The 19764-nt window shown below is 32.3% G+C and overlaps 6 protein-coding genes across 7 annotated transcripts; 4 read left to right on the top strand and 2 right to left on the bottom strand.

The window, feature by feature from the left end:
- Positions 1 to 1223: 1223 nt before the first annotated feature.
- On the bottom strand, positions 1224 to 3955 carry LOC121121294 (nuclear pore complex protein Nup93). Its single transcript, XM_040716184.2, has one exon. The coding sequence runs from the start codon at positions 3758 to 3760 to the stop codon at positions 1340 to 1342; it is 2421 nt and encodes an 806-aa protein (XP_040572118.1). The 5' UTR covers positions 3761 to 3955; the 3' UTR covers positions 1224 to 1339.
- Positions 3956 to 5661: 1706 nt separating this feature from the next.
- mbo (Nuclear pore complex protein Nup88) lies at positions 5662 to 7832 on the top strand. The gene has a single exon (XM_040716874.2). It carries the CDS (start codon positions 5662 to 5664, stop codon positions 7744 to 7746), a length of 2085 nt encoding a protein of 694 aa, XP_040572808.1. The 3' UTR covers positions 7747 to 7832.
- A 332-nt stretch (positions 7833 to 8164) lies between these two features.
- LOC121121883 (putative enoyl-CoA hydratase) lies at positions 8165 to 10044 on the top strand. Its single transcript, XM_071890142.1, has 4 exons — positions 8165 to 8398; positions 8454 to 8736; positions 9256 to 9548; positions 9598 to 10044. The coding sequence occupies exons 1-4, from the start codon at positions 8188 to 8190 to the stop codon at positions 9894 to 9896; spliced, it is 1086 nt and encodes a 361-aa protein (XP_071746243.1). The 5' UTR covers positions 8165 to 8187; the 3' UTR covers positions 9897 to 10044.
- LOC121121885 (peflin) lies at positions 9894 to 13370 on the bottom strand. 2 transcript variants are annotated; one of them, XM_040716878.2, is made up of 5 exons: positions 12807 to 13370; positions 11352 to 11625; positions 11149 to 11292; positions 10353 to 10484; positions 9894 to 10283 (listed from the first exon to the last, which is right to left on the bottom strand). In XM_040716878.2, the coding sequence occupies exons 1-5, from the start codon at positions 12855 to 12857 to the stop codon at positions 10192 to 10194; spliced, it is 693 nt and encodes a 230-aa protein (XP_040572812.1). In that variant the 5' UTR covers positions 12858 to 13370; the 3' UTR covers positions 9894 to 10191. The 2 variants fall into 2 exon arrangements, with proteins under 2 accessions (XP_040572812.1, XP_040572811.1); XM_040716877.2 differs by lacking the exon at positions 11149 to 11292 and adding an exon at positions 10961 to 11104.
- Positions 13371 to 13445: 75 nt separating this feature from the next.
- Positions 13446 to 18619, top strand: Syx16 (syntaxin 16). The gene is made up of 7 exons (XM_040716876.2): positions 13446 to 13584; positions 14803 to 15161; positions 15228 to 16297; positions 17071 to 17389; positions 17464 to 17872; positions 17943 to 18178; positions 18241 to 18619. Exons 4-7 carry the CDS (start codon positions 17288 to 17290, stop codon positions 18427 to 18429), a joined length of 936 nt encoding a protein of 311 aa, XP_040572810.1. The 5' UTR covers positions 13446 to 13584; positions 14803 to 15161; positions 15228 to 16297; positions 17071 to 17287; the 3' UTR covers positions 18430 to 18619.
- Positions 14993 to 15550, top strand: LOC121121886 (anamorsin). The gene is made up of 2 exons (XM_040716879.2): positions 14993 to 15161; positions 15228 to 15550. The coding sequence occupies exons 1-2, from the start codon at positions 14993 to 14995 to the stop codon at positions 15548 to 15550; spliced, it is 492 nt and encodes a 163-aa protein (XP_040572813.1).
- Positions 18620 to 19764: the final 1145 nt, after the last annotated feature.

Raw genomic sequence — 19764 nt, 5'->3', positions numbered from 1 at the left:
TTTAAAAGATAATTCAACGCCCGGGCAACATGGGATAGTTAGTTACCTAAGGCAAAGGTGTTTTTGAAACCAACCAAAAGTAGGATACTTGATACACCAGGAGGAGACATGATACAAGTTAGGAGGAGACATTGTACAGGGTAGGATTAGACATGTTACAACAGGAGGAAACTTGTAAAAAATGTAATATATTATATTCAAGCACTTATTTTAATTTTTATTACAGTTTGTCAGCATAAAGTAAATACTTATAATTACATATATAAGATAAACAAATAAGACATTTACAGAAACAGGCCATGGTTAATAATAAAATTAAAAAAAAAAAAAAAAATTATTTTACTATTTACTGTGATTGATAATTAAAGTATATCATGAAATAACACAAAAAATAAAAGATAATTAAATATAATATATATATATAGTACGAGTATATATAATAAAAATGGGATGTAACAAGTCTCCTCCATAGTCTTTGTTTCAGAATAAATGATGTGAACTGAATATTGAAACGAATAATATATTACAAGCATGTTAATTAATTGAACAACATGCTATACTATAATATCTAATATAATAAAATTATCCCATGTTTTATAATAGAAATATATATCAACAAACACTTGCCTAAAACGTTTACTTATAGCTTCAAAAATTTATATATCGAAATTTTCTATAACTATAAGCATTAGGCAACCCGGGTTTTCTGTTGATTTGATGAACAAAGGACGGCATTCAATTGTATAAGAACAAGGTTCTTAGATAACTTTACATTTTAAAGTTACTGACAGTGTAACATGTCTCCTCCGTAACAAGTACCCTCACTCTCCCCTATTCAACTTTTCATTTAATGAATTATATATAGTTAAACGAAGCTTTTATTATTAAATAATTAGATTCGGGATTTCCCGTAGGTGTAAAACCCTGAGAAATCTAAAGATACAGGATCTAAGAGGAGAGCCGCTAATTTGAACCATTAATATTTATTAAAAAAGGTCAATCTGTGGAACTCTTTATTTTCTAGCTTTATAATATTTAACTCCAGATACAAAAATGTTGTTGCAATGGGTTATTCGAATACATCAACGATTGTGAACCACTTCCTCCACTCGATATGCTAATAAGTTTGAAGTACGATGATTTCATAGTGACAATATTAAAATAGTAACATAGTTGATTAATAAGAGTATATATTACTTTATCAGAAATTTAATAACATTTAATCAGTTTTTAAATTTAACTTTATTTTGATATTTTAAGGATTTTAAGATAGCATATAATACATGAAAAAAATGGCAGAGTGATGGTAAAAAAAAATATATATATACATATTAAGACTCTAATTCATTAAAACCTCCATTTGAACCAAACGTGCATTTGTATCACCAGGCATTCTATAAGGAATAATGCCAGCAAAAGTGATGAGGGATTTTGCACGATTCCTCAGGGTCTCCAAGTTTCTTTCGCGTCCTCCTTCATTTCCACGACCCTTGGATTTTGTTTGTTTATATTGACTGAATAGTATATTCATAACAGCCAATAACAGATCTGGCAAATTCCGACGAACCTCATCTGATGTAAGACGAAAATTGGAAACCATGAAATCAATATCTGACTGATTAAGTGGAACAACCTTAATGTTTAAAACTGCATCAATTGCGTCATCGTATTTCTTCATATGGTATAAATCAAAAAATGTCATTAGATCTAGAAGAAGAAAGAAAGTTGCAATCGTTTCTCTTGATGCTGTATGTCCATTTGCTCTATATCGTTTAGCAATATCAACAGCTTTTCTTTGAAGACGATCTCTACGAGATTCAGCTACCGGAGACTGCGAAACAACTTGTGACAATAGCTTGTTTAGAAGTTCAATTACTTTTTCATGTTTCTTTGCTAAGTCGTATAACTTAACACTATCTTCGAACATCCCTTTGTGTTCCGAATCAGAGGCTACATTTTCAATTATCTTTTGAGTATCAATATGTTGCGAGAATTTATCAATCAATCCAGTGGATCGACTTCCATCAGAATTTATTACCCCCAGAAGACGATCAAATTCCAGAGATTTTAAAACAAGTTCACTAACACAAGATGTAAATAAATTATCACCTTTTGCTCCTTTCATAGATCTGAGGAAATAAAAATAGTGAAGGGCCTCTTTTGGATCAGAAAATTCGAACTTTCGTACAAATAAGATTATACATCGTGCCAGATTTAATCTTTTAATGGGTTTTTTATCAGAGCTCTCTCGACTTAAAAGTGGAGCTTGAATATTAGATGGTAAAAGTAATTGGTTGTTTTCGAACATGGATAGAGCAATATGAACGCTATGAGCCCTAAGTCGGTCAACACGGAAAAGAAACTCGATAGCAGACTCAAACTGACCAGTCAGAAATAAGACTTGGAAGTAAAGAAGTGGCTGGTCAAACGCAGAAAAATGTGATTCCCCATATTCCTCCACCATCAAGATTTGGAACTGACTCAAAGTTAAGCCCGAGTCTGCTTCATCTTCCCGTATCATTGATAATTTTATCCAAAGATAATCATCCAAAGAAGTAGCAATTTCAGCATGTTCATCAGAGTGATCACAAGCGCCTAGCATACAATAAACAGCTCTTTTGTAGGGGTCGGTAGACTGTCTAAGAGACCTCCGATATGATAGCCTAACTATATTTTCAGATTGAGGAGATAAACGACGATCAGAGGAATTGGAGGCTTCAGACAACAATTTAGTCATTTCACCTAATCCATGGCCGGCAGATGTGGCTGCTTTAATTGCAGCTTCGAGATCTCCACATCGTAAGCAGAAGTAGATGAGTGGCCAAATAGGAACACCATCTACAAGACCGTCTTCTAATCCAGGGGAATCGGGTAGACGTACATTTAGGTAACTTCTTACGGTATTAAGAGTACTTGGAGTACCTCCTAACTCCGCTTTTCGCAAATTAGAGAATACGGTAATCGTCATAAATTTTTTGAATGCGCTTTCAAGATAGCGTTTGGCTTTGGACACAATAGCCTTGGACATTTCAGCTCTGGGAACTAATTTAGTGGAAGGAAACATCATGGCTGAAACCATGGACCATAGCACACATATTTCCTGATCCTCCTCTTCCGGATAAATGGAAAGGAACTTGTGAACTAATGAGGGTTTAACACTTCCAGAAGATACTAATACATTGTATTCTTCTATTTTCTTTGCATATTTCATTTCCGTGGCATCCAAGGAGGTTGGCGAGACGGGATCGTGCACTCGAGTCTGTATTTCGGGCTTCATCCCAGATGTTATATCCGCTAAATCAGAGCCACCAACAAGAAGAGCATTCAGAATGCGCTGCTTATCAGATTCCCATTCCGAAGCTAGGGACTCCCAATGAAGACGATCTCCATTATTCAGAGTTTCCTGCCTCGTTTCTTCGATCAGAGATAGAATCGCGTTTTCTCGCTCATTTCGTAAAAAACCTGCAATATCCGTCACACGAAGAGGCTCAATCGACTCGAATCCACTGGATCCAATATTAGAGAGAGCCTCTAATTTGTTAGATATGGAAGGAAGATCAATTCCCTTGGACCCAAGAAGAATGGAAGCCTTGAGATGCTCCTGTTGGGAGGTCTCGCGGTTGGTTTTCGAATAAAGCTGTTGTCCGGCTTCCACGAGTTGCTTCAGATTTCTTTTCACACGAGGCAACTCACTGGAATCCTCTATCTCTGTTGTGAGTTGCTCGGCAGCTTGGAGAAGATCATTCAGATTACCCGCCATGATCCACGTTTCCTCGGACGAATCACTGATGACTGATGAGTTGATTCCCCTCCGCCAAGAAATCAAATTCAACTCTTCTTTTTCCTCTCTCTCTCTCTCACACTCTTTCCTTCTTCTTCCCTCTCTATATACCACTTCTTAGCTATTCCACTGCTTTTTCACCTTCTCACTCAACTATCTCAACCTCTCCTCTTCCAAACGAACATAATTCAGGGAGTACAATAGTACTCCCTGCATAATTAGGATATAAATATTAATGATGGGACGATTACACAATAAATTCCCGATTCCGATTCTTTGAAATTTTAAATAATATTTTTTTTTTTTAAAAGAATTACAATTGATAAAATAAATAACCTTCATTTAATTAATTGTAAATAATATTTATAGTGATGTGCCGCGATTTGAATTTTGCTTCAGGAAATTTTTCGAGTTTCTAAAAAAATACTCGTTACTCATCCTTATACTTTTACTCGCTAAAAAAACTCGTCAGACAAAAATAGCTTAAAAATCAGTTTAATTTATTTGATAATTCAACAGTTTATATAGTCTATGCATCAATATTTTACTATATTATGGTTATAACTTAAAACAAATATGTTTTTAGTGTTACTGATGCTTATTAATATACAATATACATATATGATAACATGTATATAAACATTTTAAGTTTTTAGGCGGCTAATACTTATATTTTTCATATTCATCCTTAAAGATGGAAAATTGATTTTAAATACTAACTAATTGTAACTACTCAGGGGCATCCGCGGGTGAGGGAGAATTTTTAAAAAAATCACTTCTATGAAGAAAAAAAAATTAGCCCCCCACTCTCTAAAAATTATTATAAATTATTTTATTACAAAATTTATAAAATTATAAGACCCACGTCATAAATTCACAAGGTCGTTTTTTATATCTTCACGGAGAAATTTAATAATTTTCTTTTAATAACTTCGAAACGTAATAAATAGTTAAATGTCAGTAATTACTGAGTAATATTTAATAATACTTAAGAATCGTAAATTAAACATTATTTTCCCTATGTCAATGCCGATTCCAGAAAAAACACCCGATTCCGATTAATCGCCCCATCATTAATAAATATGTTGTGTACAAGTTGCAACCAAAAAATGAGATGAGTCATTTTAAATTAAGGATTAAAAGTATTTTATGACGATAATCCAATAATCGTATATTCCTTACATGTTTGATATATGAATGGTGTTAACTATTTTAAGACTAATTATAAGGATTCTGTGGCACATTATAAAGCTCAAAGACTCAGAGTTATATTACTTATATTTACATAATAACCATTTAATTTTAATAGATCAAAATGAAATGATTTTACCAATGTATAGTTGTTAATTAGAATGACCCAAGTTGTAATTAAATAATACATTTCAAGACGACGAAATTGCAACTTGTATACAACATTTTTAGTTTAATATTAGTATAATTTTTAAATGATTTAATATATATTATTTTCATAATTCACTATTACTTAGATTATCATTTGGTACATTTTGCTTCCATGGAGATCATTACTTAGCCATTATCAATCTCTGAAACATGACTAGTTATTTAAAGAATGTAAGTATAATTAAAATAATGATGGATAAGCGAATATGGTATTAACTTCATATTAAGATATCAATAATTTCGGAATTTCATTAACTACTTAATTAAACGTAATTAGAATTAGCGAGAATAGTACTATAAATCGTGCCCTGACGCATTTGAATAATATTATTTATTAAATCATTTGCCCGGGAAAGATTGTTGCATGGGAAAAGGAATAGTTGTAACGTGACGTCAGGGGCGAAAAGGAATAATATAAAGAAAATCACGTGACTTAAATATATTTTGAAGTCGTCATAATTTTGAAAAAAATATTAGAAATGCGAAAACTGAACGAGGCTGGTCTCAAGGCTCTAGCCGAGCTTCATCATGAGGTGGAGGACGAGTCTACCGAGATTCTTGAATCCAAAGACGATCATATATTTGTTTGGGATTCTAAATCCTCCATGATAATTTGTATTCATCTAGGAGAATCTGATCCTCCTGTCCAGAAATTTTCCTTAACGGATCCTCCCATGTTCAGTGTGAATCGATTGGAAGTGAGTCGTGGAGGTCGTTGGATAGCTTTGAGTGGTCCACATGGAGTATCATGTGTTGCACTTCCCCCTCGGATGGGGAAAAATGGTCGATTGGGTGGAGGGACTGGAATTTTGAGTTTGAAGACGCTTCCCATCGCCGAGCGTTTCTTCCTTTGTGAAAGGAAGCTCCTGATTCAGCAAGTGGGTTGGCATCCTGGTTCTCCTCATGAGTCACATCTCTGTGTTCTTTCAAGTGACAATTTTCTACGTATCTATGATCTGGACTCGAGTCTGGGAGATGAAAGCCCAATCCGTGCTGTAACCTTAAGACATACTCCCCTTTTTGCACAATCCCACTACTCCATTAAATCATCTCTTGGAGAAACAGCTGTGGGATTCTCATTCGCTCCTCCAACGGAAGAAGAGTCCCCTATGGATCAAGAATGGCCCGTTTTTATTCTTCTTGGCAATGGATCTGTTTATTGTCTTATGTTCAATGTCTTACACGACAAAAAACCACATCGTGTCATGGGCCCTATTCCTGTCAAACATGAATCTCCCGAAGATTTTTGTCGTATTCTTTGTCTACATCCAATGATTTCCAGTCCACCTATAATTGTTTTAGCTACTTTAGGTGGTACTCTTTATCACTGTCTGATTCTTCATGAAGAGAGTGATGATGAAGCTTCGAGTCAAATATCCGAGTGGTCTGCTTCTGTCATCAACGCTGAAGATGCTTGTTTTTCACTCCATGTCTTTGAGTCTATCGAACTTGAATTGGGACTCATGTTTAAATCAGAGAAGCTTGAGCAAAGAAAACCCTTTGATTATCCAATTGCACTACATCCAGACCCTACTACTCCTGGACGGTATTTCTGTTCGCATGGAGCGGGAGTTCATTGTGTTGAAGTTCCAATGATTTTTCAACTAGTTAAAATGGCTATGAATCCAGAGGAGGAGGACGTTCCATCGGGTCTTCCTACTTTAAATGGTGATTGTATTGTAGAACATCTACTTTGTACAAGAATGGATTCAAATTGCCCCCCATCCCCTGTCCTAGGAGTCACTGTTACATATCCGCCTACTCAATTAATGTGTTTGTTATCAAACTTTACAATCGAGGTTCTGTCTCTTACATCACCTCAAATTCAGTCTCCAATTCCACTTTATGCCAATCAAAGCTGTGAAAACTCACCCGTAAAGAAGAAAACAAATAAGGAACCCTTTGATGAACGAATGAAGATGTTATTACAAAAATCAAGTAGTCATCCCTTGATTAAAAGTGCTAAAGGCACCGATTTGAGTCCAAAGGAGTGTCTTGAGATTTTAACTCGCTCTACGCAAGTTCTGAGAGAAGAGTATTTAGGCCGTCTCAAGTTAGTTCGAACCGAAATAGGGATTCGTGTAATTACTCTAAAACGTCAAAAGGATCAACAGAAGGAAATGCTCAAGAAGCTAGATGATGATCGAATAATCCTTAAAGATAATGCAGGGATCATAGCTGAAAAATACGAAGACTTGAAGGACAACGGAAATAGTCTCATTTCAAGGATTGAGGTTGTTTTGCAAAATATCCAAAAACGACTACCTATTTCATCAGATGCTGAATTGAGCATGAATAAAGAATTGGTTGGAGTCAACAAGAAAATGAAGGAGCTTAAACTTAGTTTGGATCAAGTGAAGGCAAAGGATAAATATCAATTTAAACAAATAGAAAAATCACAATTGATTAATAACACGCAGCGTTGGAGAAGTAATCCTAAAGCTAATGACTTAGATGATTATCAACTTGAAAGCGTTAAAGATATTCTCCAACAGGACTCTTTACAAATCTCTGATTTAGTTAGATCTTTAAATGCTTCAAAAAAGAAGCTTTCCTGTTTTTAGTTTACATTTCTTTTTTGAACATGTATTTTTTATATTCGAATATGATTTTTGAAAAAATTAATAAAGAGTTTTTTGAAGGAAAAAAATACAGATATCCTTTCAACTCCAAGTCAATGTTATTTAGTCTACTAAAGCTGAAAAACTCTCTGAAAATATCATACCTATTTTACTTTATTATGTTGAGGTTGATATATAAATCTTTGCCTTACTCATTTGTTTATGTACTAGGGTGTGGGTATATAACAATTAATAATATGGCCGGGTATGAAAATGCTTATTTTTTTTTTTTACTTTGTTGTATAAGAGTGACGTCACTCTGTTATTATGTGGGATGGATTATTAATATGTTTAACCTCCTTTGTTGTTATTTTGTTTAAAATTAACGTAATATTTTAGTCATTTTAATTATCGAGTTAAGACTAAGATCATTGTCTAATAAGAATGCCAACAAATCGATTTGCCGCTCAACTATTACGAAATGTACTGCGAATTAATGGCTCCAGGACTTGCTGTAGTACTTGTAGCCCTCTTTCAACGACAGTCACAAAACTAAAAGTGCCAGTTTCATCATCTCTAGCAATTACGAGATTCTACTCTGACGACTCTTCCAATGATGTTCATTTATCGAAGGAAGCTTCACCAAGTCCAGAAGGTAGATCATTGTATTCATATAATTATTTAATTGTTTCATTTTCTTCATTGATTAGTACCTGAGCCTTTGGTAAAGATTGAAAAAGACACTCAGTATCACATTATGTCCATTGGAATCAATCGACCCAATAAACGAAACTGCGTCAATTATGAGACTTCTGAAGCTCTACTCCAAGCCTTTTTAGATTTTGAAGCAGACAATGAGATGAATGTTGCTATTCTGTATGGTGAAGGGGGTAATTTTTGTGCTGGGTATGATCTTGAAGAATTGTCAGATCTTGACGAAGGAAATTTCGCGGATAAAATTGCACATATTGCAATGGGAAAAGGTCCAATGGGAAGTGGAAATCCTTTTTTTTTCCTAATATTTATACCGATTTTAGAAAGTGCAATATTAGTATATTTGTTCGTTAAGTTATCAAAGTCAAGATATTCATAAATATGCTGCATTTATTCGACAGAAATTTTACAAAAGGTTTTGAACATTTCCTTACCTTATAAGTCAAATATGGATAATTATAAGATTATGTTATTAATGTGCGCTAAAAATTCCATTTTGAACAAAAAGTGATTTGTTACACTTTTGCACAGGGCCCACAAATCACAGTATGGATCTGCCCACTTTCTTAGGTTCATAATGGAGAGGGTCTGATTAATTTTGAATTTTAAAAAAGCCTACATTTACTAAATGATAATAACTATTGACACATAAGGATGTAACTAGACTTTGATATTTTTTTCCTTCCCACCACTGATGAAGTATGTCTTGAATATTTTCCAAACCTTTGGCAATTATGTTAGACATCAAGAGTTGGTATACATTTTTCTATGTGAATAATAAGAATTTATCTAACAGGGCCCAACTAGATTGGAGCGGACCAAACCATCTATTGCGGCAATTAATGGTTATGCTGTCGCAGGTGGAATGGAACTAGCTCTCTCATGTGATATTAGAATAATGGAGGAGTCTTCTCAGACAGGATTACTCAATCGTCGATTCGGTGTGCCCTTGATTGATGGAGGCTCCATTAGATTACCGGAATTGATTGGACTGTCTAGAGCTATGGATTTGATTATTACAGGAAGACTATTGTCTGCAAAAGAGGCTTTTGAATTCGGTATTGCCAACTTATTAGTCAAAGATGGGACTGGTAAGAAATATCCATTACATGTTAAAGAAAATTACGTAGTTATTTTTAGCATATGGACGTGCATACCACTTGGCGCAAGAAATTAGTAAGCACCCACAGGAATGTCTGAAAGCAGATAAAAAATCTGCATATTTCTCGACGTTTTCATCGACAAGCCTGGAAGACTCATTTCACTACGAAAATGAAAATGCTATTCCAATACTTCAGAAAGAATCCATAGAAGGAGCAAAAAAATTTGTTAAAGGCTTAGGGAAACACGGAAAGTTTAATGTGTTCCCTACGGTTGAGCCTGAGGAATGGCAAAAAGAATTTGCAAGGTTGAAGGAAGAAAAAATAGAAAAGGAGTAATATGGTAGTGTAAAATAATTTATTTATTCTTTACCTTGCATGAAAAATTAACTTCAAAATATTGCAATAGATAAAAGATGAACATTAACGAAAGCAGCCACGATTTTCATTTTCAACTGCGTACTGTTGTATCATAGATTTAAAAATATTATAGTATATTTATTTAATTAAAAAATATGAATAATCATTCAAAGAAACAAGAAATGGGACCCATTGGATTGTGTATATTTATATATTAGTAATTGCCGAAGGAATACAATAAATACACATGATTGAATAAAAAGTGAATCCTCTTCTAATGGTGTGTCCCAAGGGCCAAACCGATGAAATCTTCGTATCCCAGAGCTGCATGCCCCTTCATCTCTTTATCTCGTACTCGGAAGGAGTCTATGATTTCATAAAAAAGAAGGATACAATTAATTAGATAAAGATATAAATAAAGGGAAATGACTCTACCTGTTAGTCTTTTGATTTGAATAGAAGAGACAATGAAATTGTCTAACGTCAATCGTCGATTCTGAGGATCATACTTTGCAAGAAGATTTTGAATAAATGTCGGAGTAAACCGATAGCCCATTTGTTGAAAAGCTATAAAAGGAAAACAAAATTAACAGAATCCATAAATATACGTAGTTAATATAAATGTATATGAATATAGCATAAAGCAGAAAATATAAAACAAATTTATGTACAATAAATGAATAGCTGTCTCAATTTTTAGGAGGAACATCCATATTATTCTCAACTATCTACCAAGCATAACTTGCCTTTCAAGTGAGCCTTGAAAGTTTTTTTTTTTTTTTTTTAAATCATGGAAAAGTAATATTTACGAAACTAGACGACAAAGAGACAAAAGTGAGCTAAATAGGCAAAAAAAAAAAAAAAAACGTGCACAAAAAACGACATCTCCTTGTCAACTAAACTAGAAAAATATTAAACAAACATATTATACATAATATTTAATGTTGTTTAGAAAGAGTACAGAGAACCCTATTCTTTGAAGTTAAATATTGAACTTGGTGCTTTAGAAGAAAAAAAAAAAAAAACTTTCTAGGCAGATTTACCTTGTATAAGCTCATTTTGTTCTATTGCTCCGGATTTGTCGGAGTCAATAGACTCAAATGTAGCTTTCCACTCATTAATACAACTGTAGAGAGCCTGGAACTCATTTACATCAATCGTACCCGTTGAGTTTTTATCATAAAGACCTGAAAACAAAAGAAAATGTATAGCATGGCTGTCTCCTTCTTACCTGACATTAATTCATGTTGTTCAATAAATCCGCTTCTATCGCGATCTATTCCTTCAAAAATGGCTTTCCATTGGTTTATGTAATTGAACAAATTCCCAAATTCATTAATACTAATAGTTCCCGATCCCGTTCGATCGAACATACCTATGTATAAATAAAATGAGGGCTCAAGAACAACATTAAAGACTTGTTATTATATTTACTTATCATGATGGTGCAGGCTTCTTCGCTGAAGTTCGTCCAATTTCCATTAACTAGTGCCTTTTTCAGTTCTGCAGCATCAATTTGACCAGAATTGTCTGTGTCTACAGCTCTGAACCAGGATTCAATGCCTTGAGAGGCATTTTGTTGAGGAGGTGCTGAATATGCTTGGGGTCTATAACTTTGTTGAGCCTGGTATTGTTGGGGCTGTGCACCAGGATAGCCTCCACTTCTAGGTGGTTGTTGTTGTTGATTACCGGGATATCCTCCATAGCCCTGCAATTATATCAATATGATAGCATCAGATAAGATAAGAAAATTAAAAAAAAAAAAAAACTTTATCATGCGTGGATCATCCTACAATTATACACGACTAGGCAAAAAAATAATAAACGAAGAAAATGTTGACTTTGCATTATATTAAGCAAGTTCATTATAAAAGTCCTTGATTAGATAAGATTTTGCTGGTTTGATCCTTTATTGCAAACTTACAAGGGGACTGAGGAAAATGAAATCCGAGAGAAGGATCTCATTAAGAAAGTATAAGTGTATGCTGTTGTAACAGGTTACAAAGCAAGGGAAATAAATGGAGCAATAAAATAATAAGTATGTAGTGCGGTAAATAGGGGCTCTAGAGAGCTGCCCCAACTCAAATAGATGTATACATAATATAATATAACACAAATGAGTAATTGAAAAGGTTTTCTCCAAATAAGACTCCATAATATTATTTTTCGGTCCAATAACTGAACACATCCTAATTCTTCCTCCCAACAATTAAAAATATTGTATTTTTGAACTTCTCCAGAATTTAGAGAACCCCCTTTTGGATTATGGAGCCGTCAACACAAAAGCAAGCTAGAATTTTTTAAATCAAAATTGAGTGTGGATTAGATTTGTATTCTTTGACGAATTATAGTCAATTTCTACTATCCAATTATTCTTATTTGGCCTTTGGAGAACCCGCAACTTGCACTTAAAATAGCTAAAATTGATCATCACAATAAAACAATGAGAAATTGATGGATTAAACGGTTGAAAGGTAATATCGGGGACAATATAGGTCCCCTAAATCTAATTAGGATTTTAAACTATAACTAAAATCCTTAAGTATCATAACTTATCCGAGAAATTGGAATACAAAGCCTGTATCTATGAAATATTGGGTTGTACATATATATGAAGTAAACAAATAAATTTGGATTTTTTGCTTATCTTGATTTTTGCTCAAGATTTTTTTTTATGTTGACGCCCCACATATCTGGTTATAGGACTGCAAGCACGGAGTAGCAACTCCCAATGACGTCATTCCTCTCATCAAATATTCATTAATCATTGTCATTAATAAGTTAATAAATGATATTAGGATATGTTTGACAGAAAAGCCAAGGGATTGTTTCGAATTTAGGGATTTTAATTTATCACCTTCTAATAAATAGTAATTGTGAATCCCTTACCGATTGCGAAGCATTTCCAGGATATCCGCCTCTTTGCTGTTGACCATACATGATGATGAACTAATATTATAGATGTGTATAGGGAGCTAAAAGTTCGAAAGAATCTAAACCCTCTTGAACTAGAAATCAAGGTCCAGTAATAAAAGATAAAGAACTGAGTCTGAGTAAATAAAAGTCTTTCCTTTTTTCCTTCTCTTATAGCTGCTACTACAGCTCGTCCGTTGAGTTCTCTTTCTAGCTATCCTATACTGTTTTTGTATATATATACTTTTATCCTCCCCTAGAGTTTGCAGAAGTTTCTTCTATTAGCTTGATATTCGCAAACGTATCTATATTAATTCAATACTTATTATCCGTAGAGTACTTCACTTCGAAGGTACTTGAGTATAAATGGATGTATTTCAAAATTGTAAATTGCTATTTTTCTAAATGTTATCAAAAAGCCTAAAGCAAGATAATGAAAATGATTTTGTATAATATATACTACGTCATTCTTGGCGTTCTAGAAATTTTCCACACATTTCGTCATAAGCCTGATATGAGATGACTATGAGTGACTCAGAGAGGATTTTAATGAAAATCCCTTAAAAATATATTTTCTACTATAAAAATCATAATATGAGAAAGCTTGCAAATAAAAAAAAAGAACCATTTTGTCATGAGCTCAAAGTTTAAAAAAGATATGTATAGTTAATGGATTATTATGTTTCTATATTATGTATCAGAAGATGGAATCATTTATTTTTGTACGCTGCATTATTTGACATTAGAATATTAAGTAATTAAATTATTGCAATACCTTTTCCATGCCACATAATACTCCATGTACAATAATTACACTAATATGATTACCTCTATAAATGTTCAAATATATTTAAGTAACCCCCGTGGAGTGTCTTAAAATTTCCGATCCAATCCATTATAGTTATATTTTAATTTTTATTTCTTGACACAATTGTAACTTTGACTTTTTATAAAGTTATTAAATAATACTAACACATTAATTATGGCTAAAACCAAACAATAATATTTATCATTCAATAGTCTATATCAAAAAGATTTTAATTTGTTCATTCGGGCTTACTTGATTGATACAGTGATTCCCAAATGGGACTCTGGAGTGCATGCTTTAGGGCTACACGTGGTTATAAAGGTCATCAAGAATGTCTTTTGTAAAAACAGGTGAAAAATTGTTATAAAAAAGTTTAAATACAAAAATTCTAGTTTCAAATAGCATGACTATAGTTAAATGCTCCCTCAAAAAAAAAGTATATGGCCTCTGCAGTGATGAAAAGTTTGAAAATCTCTGGTCTAATAATTAATAACAATAATAAATAAGTAAATGGAGCCTATGACTTATTATGAGTCACTTGATGCTGATTAATGACGTATTGATGCATACGCAGAATTAAGAAGATCACCCGTCTTATTTTACCCGGACATAACGTCTTTTTAAACCCTGTTTTTAAATTTAATATCCCTGAGCTCAGGCATATTAAATTTTAAAAAAATCCATGTGATCAATTTTATAAACTTTATTAAGATCCATACATTTGTTTTAGAAATAAAACAAGATCCCAAAAAAATATTAATTCCCTCCCCCCTAAACCACACTGATCGGGCCCATATCATATAGACAGCATACATGTTAAGTTTCGATACATATAAATAATATAGTAAATACCATCTTATAAAATTAAATTAATAAATTTTAGGTACACAATGATTAGTAATATTTATTTATCAATCTTTGAATTCAAAATATGGTTATTTATATAATTCATTCGAACGAAATTTTCCTCTGATTTATGATGAATTAAATTAAGTTATTAAATAACCATATCAGTTATATTTAGAGGAATACAAAGAAACAAACGTGAACAAAATTTTCAGTGAAAGAGCAATTTCAAGGAAACTGTCATTTTTAATGGTCCGCATTTAGAAATATTATTTTTTCAAAAATTTATACCTATTAATTAATATATTTAATTTGTAGAAAAATCAAAGCCAAATTTGCAAACATCAAGATACTAGGAGACAAAGTATCTCAGCAAAAGTGAAGATTTTTTTTCGACGTTAAACGGGTAAAATCCAATCTCAAATCCGAAGAAGTTTATGAGTTCTTTTAGTTTAGTTATAAACATCAACCAACAATCTCAACTTCTATTTAATAGTTAGTCTAGAAAATGGAGATTGAAACGTTTGATATAAAGAGTGGTGAAAAAGTGCTGTTGTTATGGAAAACAATGCCTGATGAGGAATCCACTTTTGACAATTTTATTAAACGTATCCACGAAATAGTCTTTCCGGGGCGAGGTCTAGTGTATTCCACTAATGTAGACGCCTTTGTACAAGGTAATAAACGCAGTCTCTACCACTGCTTCAATTCATTGTCATATATATTTAATTTTTTGAGCTTAGTTCTTGATAAATTCCCTTGGAAATTTGACGTGGTTCTCTCTGGAGTCATTCGACCTTTTACAATCAATCATGATCTTGAGTTACTATCCAAGGTTGTTGAAGTCTCTAAGCCTGCTGGTCGTTTCTACTTCACACAATTCCACAATCCAAGCTTTTCATCTGCAGTTAAACTGTGTGGCATTCACGAAAAACGTGTATCTCCTTTAGGAACCGAAAGTCTTACGATTGAAGCTATCAAGGAGATAAATGATACATATGGAACTGATCCATCCCAAGTGAATTTTCATTCATGCCTGTTACCATCTTGTGAGGTCATTTTATAGATACATTATATTCACTACCTTGATTCAATTTAATAATAGTAGTATATTTTAAATTGATGGGATCAATAACAGCAACACGGTTAATAGTTTCTAAAAAGCTGCAACCTGTCGGAAATGTTCGGAGTCTTCCTGATAAAGAGCTAAAATTGCATCAATGAAGAAAGCCCTTTATTCATGTCATCAAATATTAATTTTTATTTACTGACAATTAAGACTTATCGAACAAATATATTTCGAATTGTATTATTTAGAAATTAATAATTTTTTTGGAAAAAATATTAAAGGCATAATTTTATTCACAACCTTGGAACACATACTCAAACATTATCTTTAACATGTTGATCACTGGTGGATAAAGTTTCGTTGGGGGATCCATCACGCAAGGTATTCATGAACTAAAACTTGGGCGCATATATATTAGCCTCAAGAATCATGATGAGAGTGATATGTCTTAAATGGTTCTCTGACGGATGAAAATCTCCTTACTTTCTATCTTGTGCAGTACAATGTAAATGCAGTTATTCATTGTGTAGGCTATGGAATATGCGGAAACCCCAATCTTCCAAGCGATAATTATTTGAATTTTAACATTTATGTAAATGGAGGAAAGGTTGTATAGGTCAAATGATAAAGGAACTATTGGAAGAGCATTCGCTATCTTAAAAATAGTAACTGTACTTATATCAGCTCTGTGGATTCTTGGATAAAATTGGGTTTTTTAAACATAAATGCTAAGCATTATCTAAAGTAATTATATATTTTTAACTAGCTATCATCAATAAATCAGTTAGTTTAACAGAAGAATATGAATAAGCATATCAAAAGCTATCGAATTTTTTTGCAATATTTGATCTAATAACAATATTTTTTATTTAAAGGGTAAAAGAGGGATTTAAAATTTGAAATATTTCTTATAAAATGTTTCTTCATTCAGAGTTTTCTTTCGATTCACTTTTTTAACAGCCAAATAAAAATCTTGATTTTGAACAGGAAACCCAGACTAATTTGTTGTTTCTACAGTTAACTTTTTTAGTTTAATAGTTGTTTTAAACTTTATTTTAAAACCCATTTATATCCATTTTGATTTGGAGTTGTATACATTTAGTGAATCCACCACTTTTTTTTTTAAGAACATTTTCTTATGGATTTCAAATATTATCCAAAAAATGAAGGACTTGCTTATAATACCACGTGATATTGATATAAAATAACAACTATATTATTAAAATATTATAACCTTATTATTGTACAAAATTCATACGAGTTTACCAAGGGCAATTCTCATTAAAAATGATGTATTTCACCACAACAAGTTGCGTGATTGGAGCTTCTGCACCTCCAAATAGTATTAAAACTTCATTTAAAATCAAATTACTCATCTCATTTTTTGATTGCAACTAGTAAAATTTTCTTAAAAAAGTGTACAAAATCGCAGCTTGTACACAGCATAAATATGATATTAATTAATTTATCAAATAACTTAATTTTAAATGTTTTATTTTATGTTGTTATGATTACAGTTGAAGAAAAGGAGTACAGGTGTCTCTACAATAGATGTTGTTATCATCACCGTCTGTCAGATTTTATACTCATCTGAATACATACTGTGTGACTGACATTAATAATAAATATCCAATTCTCATATCGCAATCAAATGATAAAGTAAAATGCCGTTCCATACTTTAGCACAATGAGCCGGGAAAGTTTGGGAAGTGACTTATGAATTGAGGTAAAACAATGGGCAAGGACATCAAATTACCTCCAAGCAAATGCTACTACAAGGATTTTGTAGTGATGCGCAACAATGCCATCCAGCGAAAGAGATTTCAAAGCGAACAGGTATCTAATAAATAAATTAATTAATCGCATGTCCTTAATTAAATCATTCTATTGTTTATCTGTGATTGATGAAGGTCTACGGATCCACGGAAGAGGATGCGGAGAAGCGATTGTTGAATGAAGAGAATGAGGACTGTGATGAATCTTCAATCCCAAGTTATGTTGGACAATCAGAGGCCTTAAATTATCAAATGACTCGCGTGGAAGGTAAAGTTAGTAAATTGGATGCCTTACATAAACGCCATCTTGCCAGACCCACATTAGATGACAATGACTTGGAAGCAGAGGAAATTGACAAGTCCACTAAAGATATCCTCTCACTTTTCTCGTCATGTCATAGTCAGATTAAAGTCATTCAGAGAACTGCTCAAAGTAAAAGAGGAATGGAAAAGTTCCTCGTTGAGAATCTAGTCCAATCTTTAGGAAACCGCCTTCAAGAATCAACTGAACAGTTCCGCTCCTCACAAAATGACTATTTAAAAAGTAACTCTGATCTCAACGTTTCCTTGGCTATTTCCTCTAAAAAGATCATTTATTATTTTATATTCCTTAGAAATAAATTCAAGAGAAGAAAAATCAAATAAGTATTTTATTGATTTTGGTGATGATGACATTGACGATCCTCTCACGGTTGAATTTGACAAGACCTGTACAAGAGAATCCTTACTTACCGTTGAACACGATGTTAAATTCATCAAAAAGAGAGAGGCTGAAATGAAGCATATAACAGAGTCGATTATTGAGCTGAATAGTTTATTCATTGACCTAGCTCAAATTGTTTCTGAGCAAGTAGGGCTTGACACTATATTATTTATGAAGTTTTTATATTTTATATGTTTTTTAACTTATAGGGAACTATGATTGATAGAATTGATTACAACGTGGAAAATAGTCAAATAAAAGTTGAGGATGGCTTAAAAGTGTTGCAGAAAGCAGCCAAGTATCAGAAACAGAGTAGAAAAATGAAATGTATTCTGGTATTATCTGTGATGGTTTTCTCTCTCTTTTTTATACTTATTCTTAAAGTTTTATTGGAATGATGCAATACATATATATATGATAATATTTATACGTATATAATTAATTAATCTATGAGTTTTAAGGGCTTTACGTGTGATTCCTATTTTGAACAAATACCCATCCTAACTATAAATCATTTTTAGCTTATGTTATTCACTCCTATTTATTGACACGTGTTATGAATATATATATTCAATGTTGAAACTATAATTTGATCCGTTATTTTATTTTATAAATTAAATCAAATTCCCAGTTATAATTAGGCACAATCTGCATATTGTATTATTTTTCTTGTGATTTCTCGTACTATTTAAAAAAGTATAATGTACAGTTTGTCTCATTTTATTGAATCAATATTTTAAAATAATTATTAGTAATCATTGAATCGATTAGAAGTTTAATTCGTCCCCTAATTGTAAGAATTCAATTAATGGTTAATATAATTAGTAGGGATCTATTATTAGTGCTAATATGAAGGCGGAGGAGTAGTAATATCCAAGTTATCGTCTTAATAGTTAAGATGAATTTATTGACAATGTTAATATTAGAACTGGGTTTGAGAGTGATTCTAAGATATCTGCTTATGCTACCAAGGACGTCTCTGAAACTTTAAATTACATATATAAACATATACTACTCCAATCATGAAGATGATTTTTATCTATTTAATTAATTAAAGGGAAATGTAACAAAGTTATGTTGTAAGTATTCATAAGCCCTTAAAGACGTAATTTTTCTAGCTAGTTATGAAAAGAGCTTGATTGTTATTCATAGTTATTCTTTAAAAAGCTATTTCCTGATGGAATGACAATTTTTTATAATTTTGAATAAGGATTGGAAGTATCATCAAACAGAGAATAAATCACCAAGGTCAATAAAATGTTTAAAAATATAAAACATGCTTGAACTGTAAAAGAAATATCTTCAAACAATTTCAAGAATTTGTCTTAATTTTTAGGGGCAATTCTCAAGTGAATCCTGGAATTGAATATCAAGTTTGCATCGTATAAATTCAGATTAGTTATGAATAATTTATTTCGTGGAACTATGAAGACTGAAAGTACCTCTTTGTTCTAAGGAAAACTCTAGTTATAATCTTTTAAAGTTTTTGGTAATAGTGCAAATCTATGGAAAAATGTATGTACACAGTATAGATTACTGAATACGATTAACACCTCGATTTTAATGAAAGTGCTCTTCTTGAGATTTTAATATTATCCACGAAGAGGCTATAAACTTAATTTAAAACGAGTGAAAATATGTACACAGATACTTATTGTTAGTTTATAACTTAATAATTGGCATATTTAGCGTATAAAATCTTTCTCTATTTTTTGTAAATAAAGCTTAATTAA

This window comes from Lepeophtheirus salmonis, chromosome 7 (assembly GCF_016086655.4).
Source record: "Lepeophtheirus salmonis chromosome 7, UVic_Lsal_1.4, whole genome shotgun sequence".
NCBI classification, from domain to species: Eukaryota; Metazoa; Arthropoda; class Copepoda; order Siphonostomatoida; family Caligidae; genus Lepeophtheirus; species Lepeophtheirus salmonis.
Note: the sequence above shows the minus strand (reverse complement) of the source record. Positions and strands in the feature narration are given on the sequence as shown.

Bases quoted from the DNA above. Each gene is read 5' to 3' on its own strand.
- LOC121121294 (XM_040716184.2), bottom strand. From the start codon at position 3,760: ATGGCGGGTAATCTGAATGATCTTCTCCAAGCTGCCGAGCAACTCACA.
- mbo (XM_040716874.2), top strand. From the start codon at position 5,662: ATGCGAAAACTGAACGAGGCTGGTCTCAAGGCTCTAGCCGAGCTTCAT.
- LOC121121883 (XM_071890142.1), top strand. From the start codon at position 8,188: ATGCCAACAAATCGATTTGCCGCTCAACTATTACGAAATGTACTGCGA. The intron at 8,399-8,453 runs GTAGATCATTGT...TTCATTGATTAG, and splicing joins AGCTTCACCAAGTCCAGAAG to TACCTGAGCCTTTGGTAAAG. The intron at 9,549-9,597 runs GTAAGAAATATC...AGTTATTTTTAG, and splicing joins ATTAGTCAAAGATGGGACTG to CATATGGACGTGCATACCAC.
- LOC121121885 (XM_040716878.2), bottom strand. From the start codon at position 12,857: ATGTATGGTCAACAGCAAAGAGGCGGATATCCTGGAAATGCTTCGCAA. The intron at 11,626-12,806 runs GTAAGGGATTCA...ATATAATTGCAG, and splicing joins CTGGAAATGCTTCGCAATCG to GGCTATGGAGGATATCCCGG. The intron at 11,293-11,351 runs GTAAATATAATA...ATTTATACATAG, and splicing joins AGCCTGCACCATCATGATAA to GTATGTTCGATCGAACGGGA.
- LOC121121886 (XM_040716879.2), top strand. From the start codon at position 14,993: ATGGAGATTGAAACGTTTGATATAAAGAGTGGTGAAAAAGTGCTGTTG. The intron at 15,162-15,227 runs GTAATAAACGCA...TTTTGAGCTTAG, and splicing joins TGTAGACGCCTTTGTACAAG to TTCTTGATAAATTCCCTTGG.
- Syx16 (XM_040716876.2), top strand. From the start codon at position 17,288: ATGGGCAAGGACATCAAATTACCTCCAAGCAAATGCTACTACAAGGAT. The intron at 17,873-17,942 runs GTAACTCTGATC...TATATTCCTTAG, and splicing joins ACAAAATGACTATTTAAAAA to AAATAAATTCAAGAGAAGAA. The intron at 18,179-18,240 runs GTAGGGCTTGAC...TTTAACTTATAG, and splicing joins CTCAAATTGTTTCTGAGCAA to GGAACTATGATTGATAGAAT.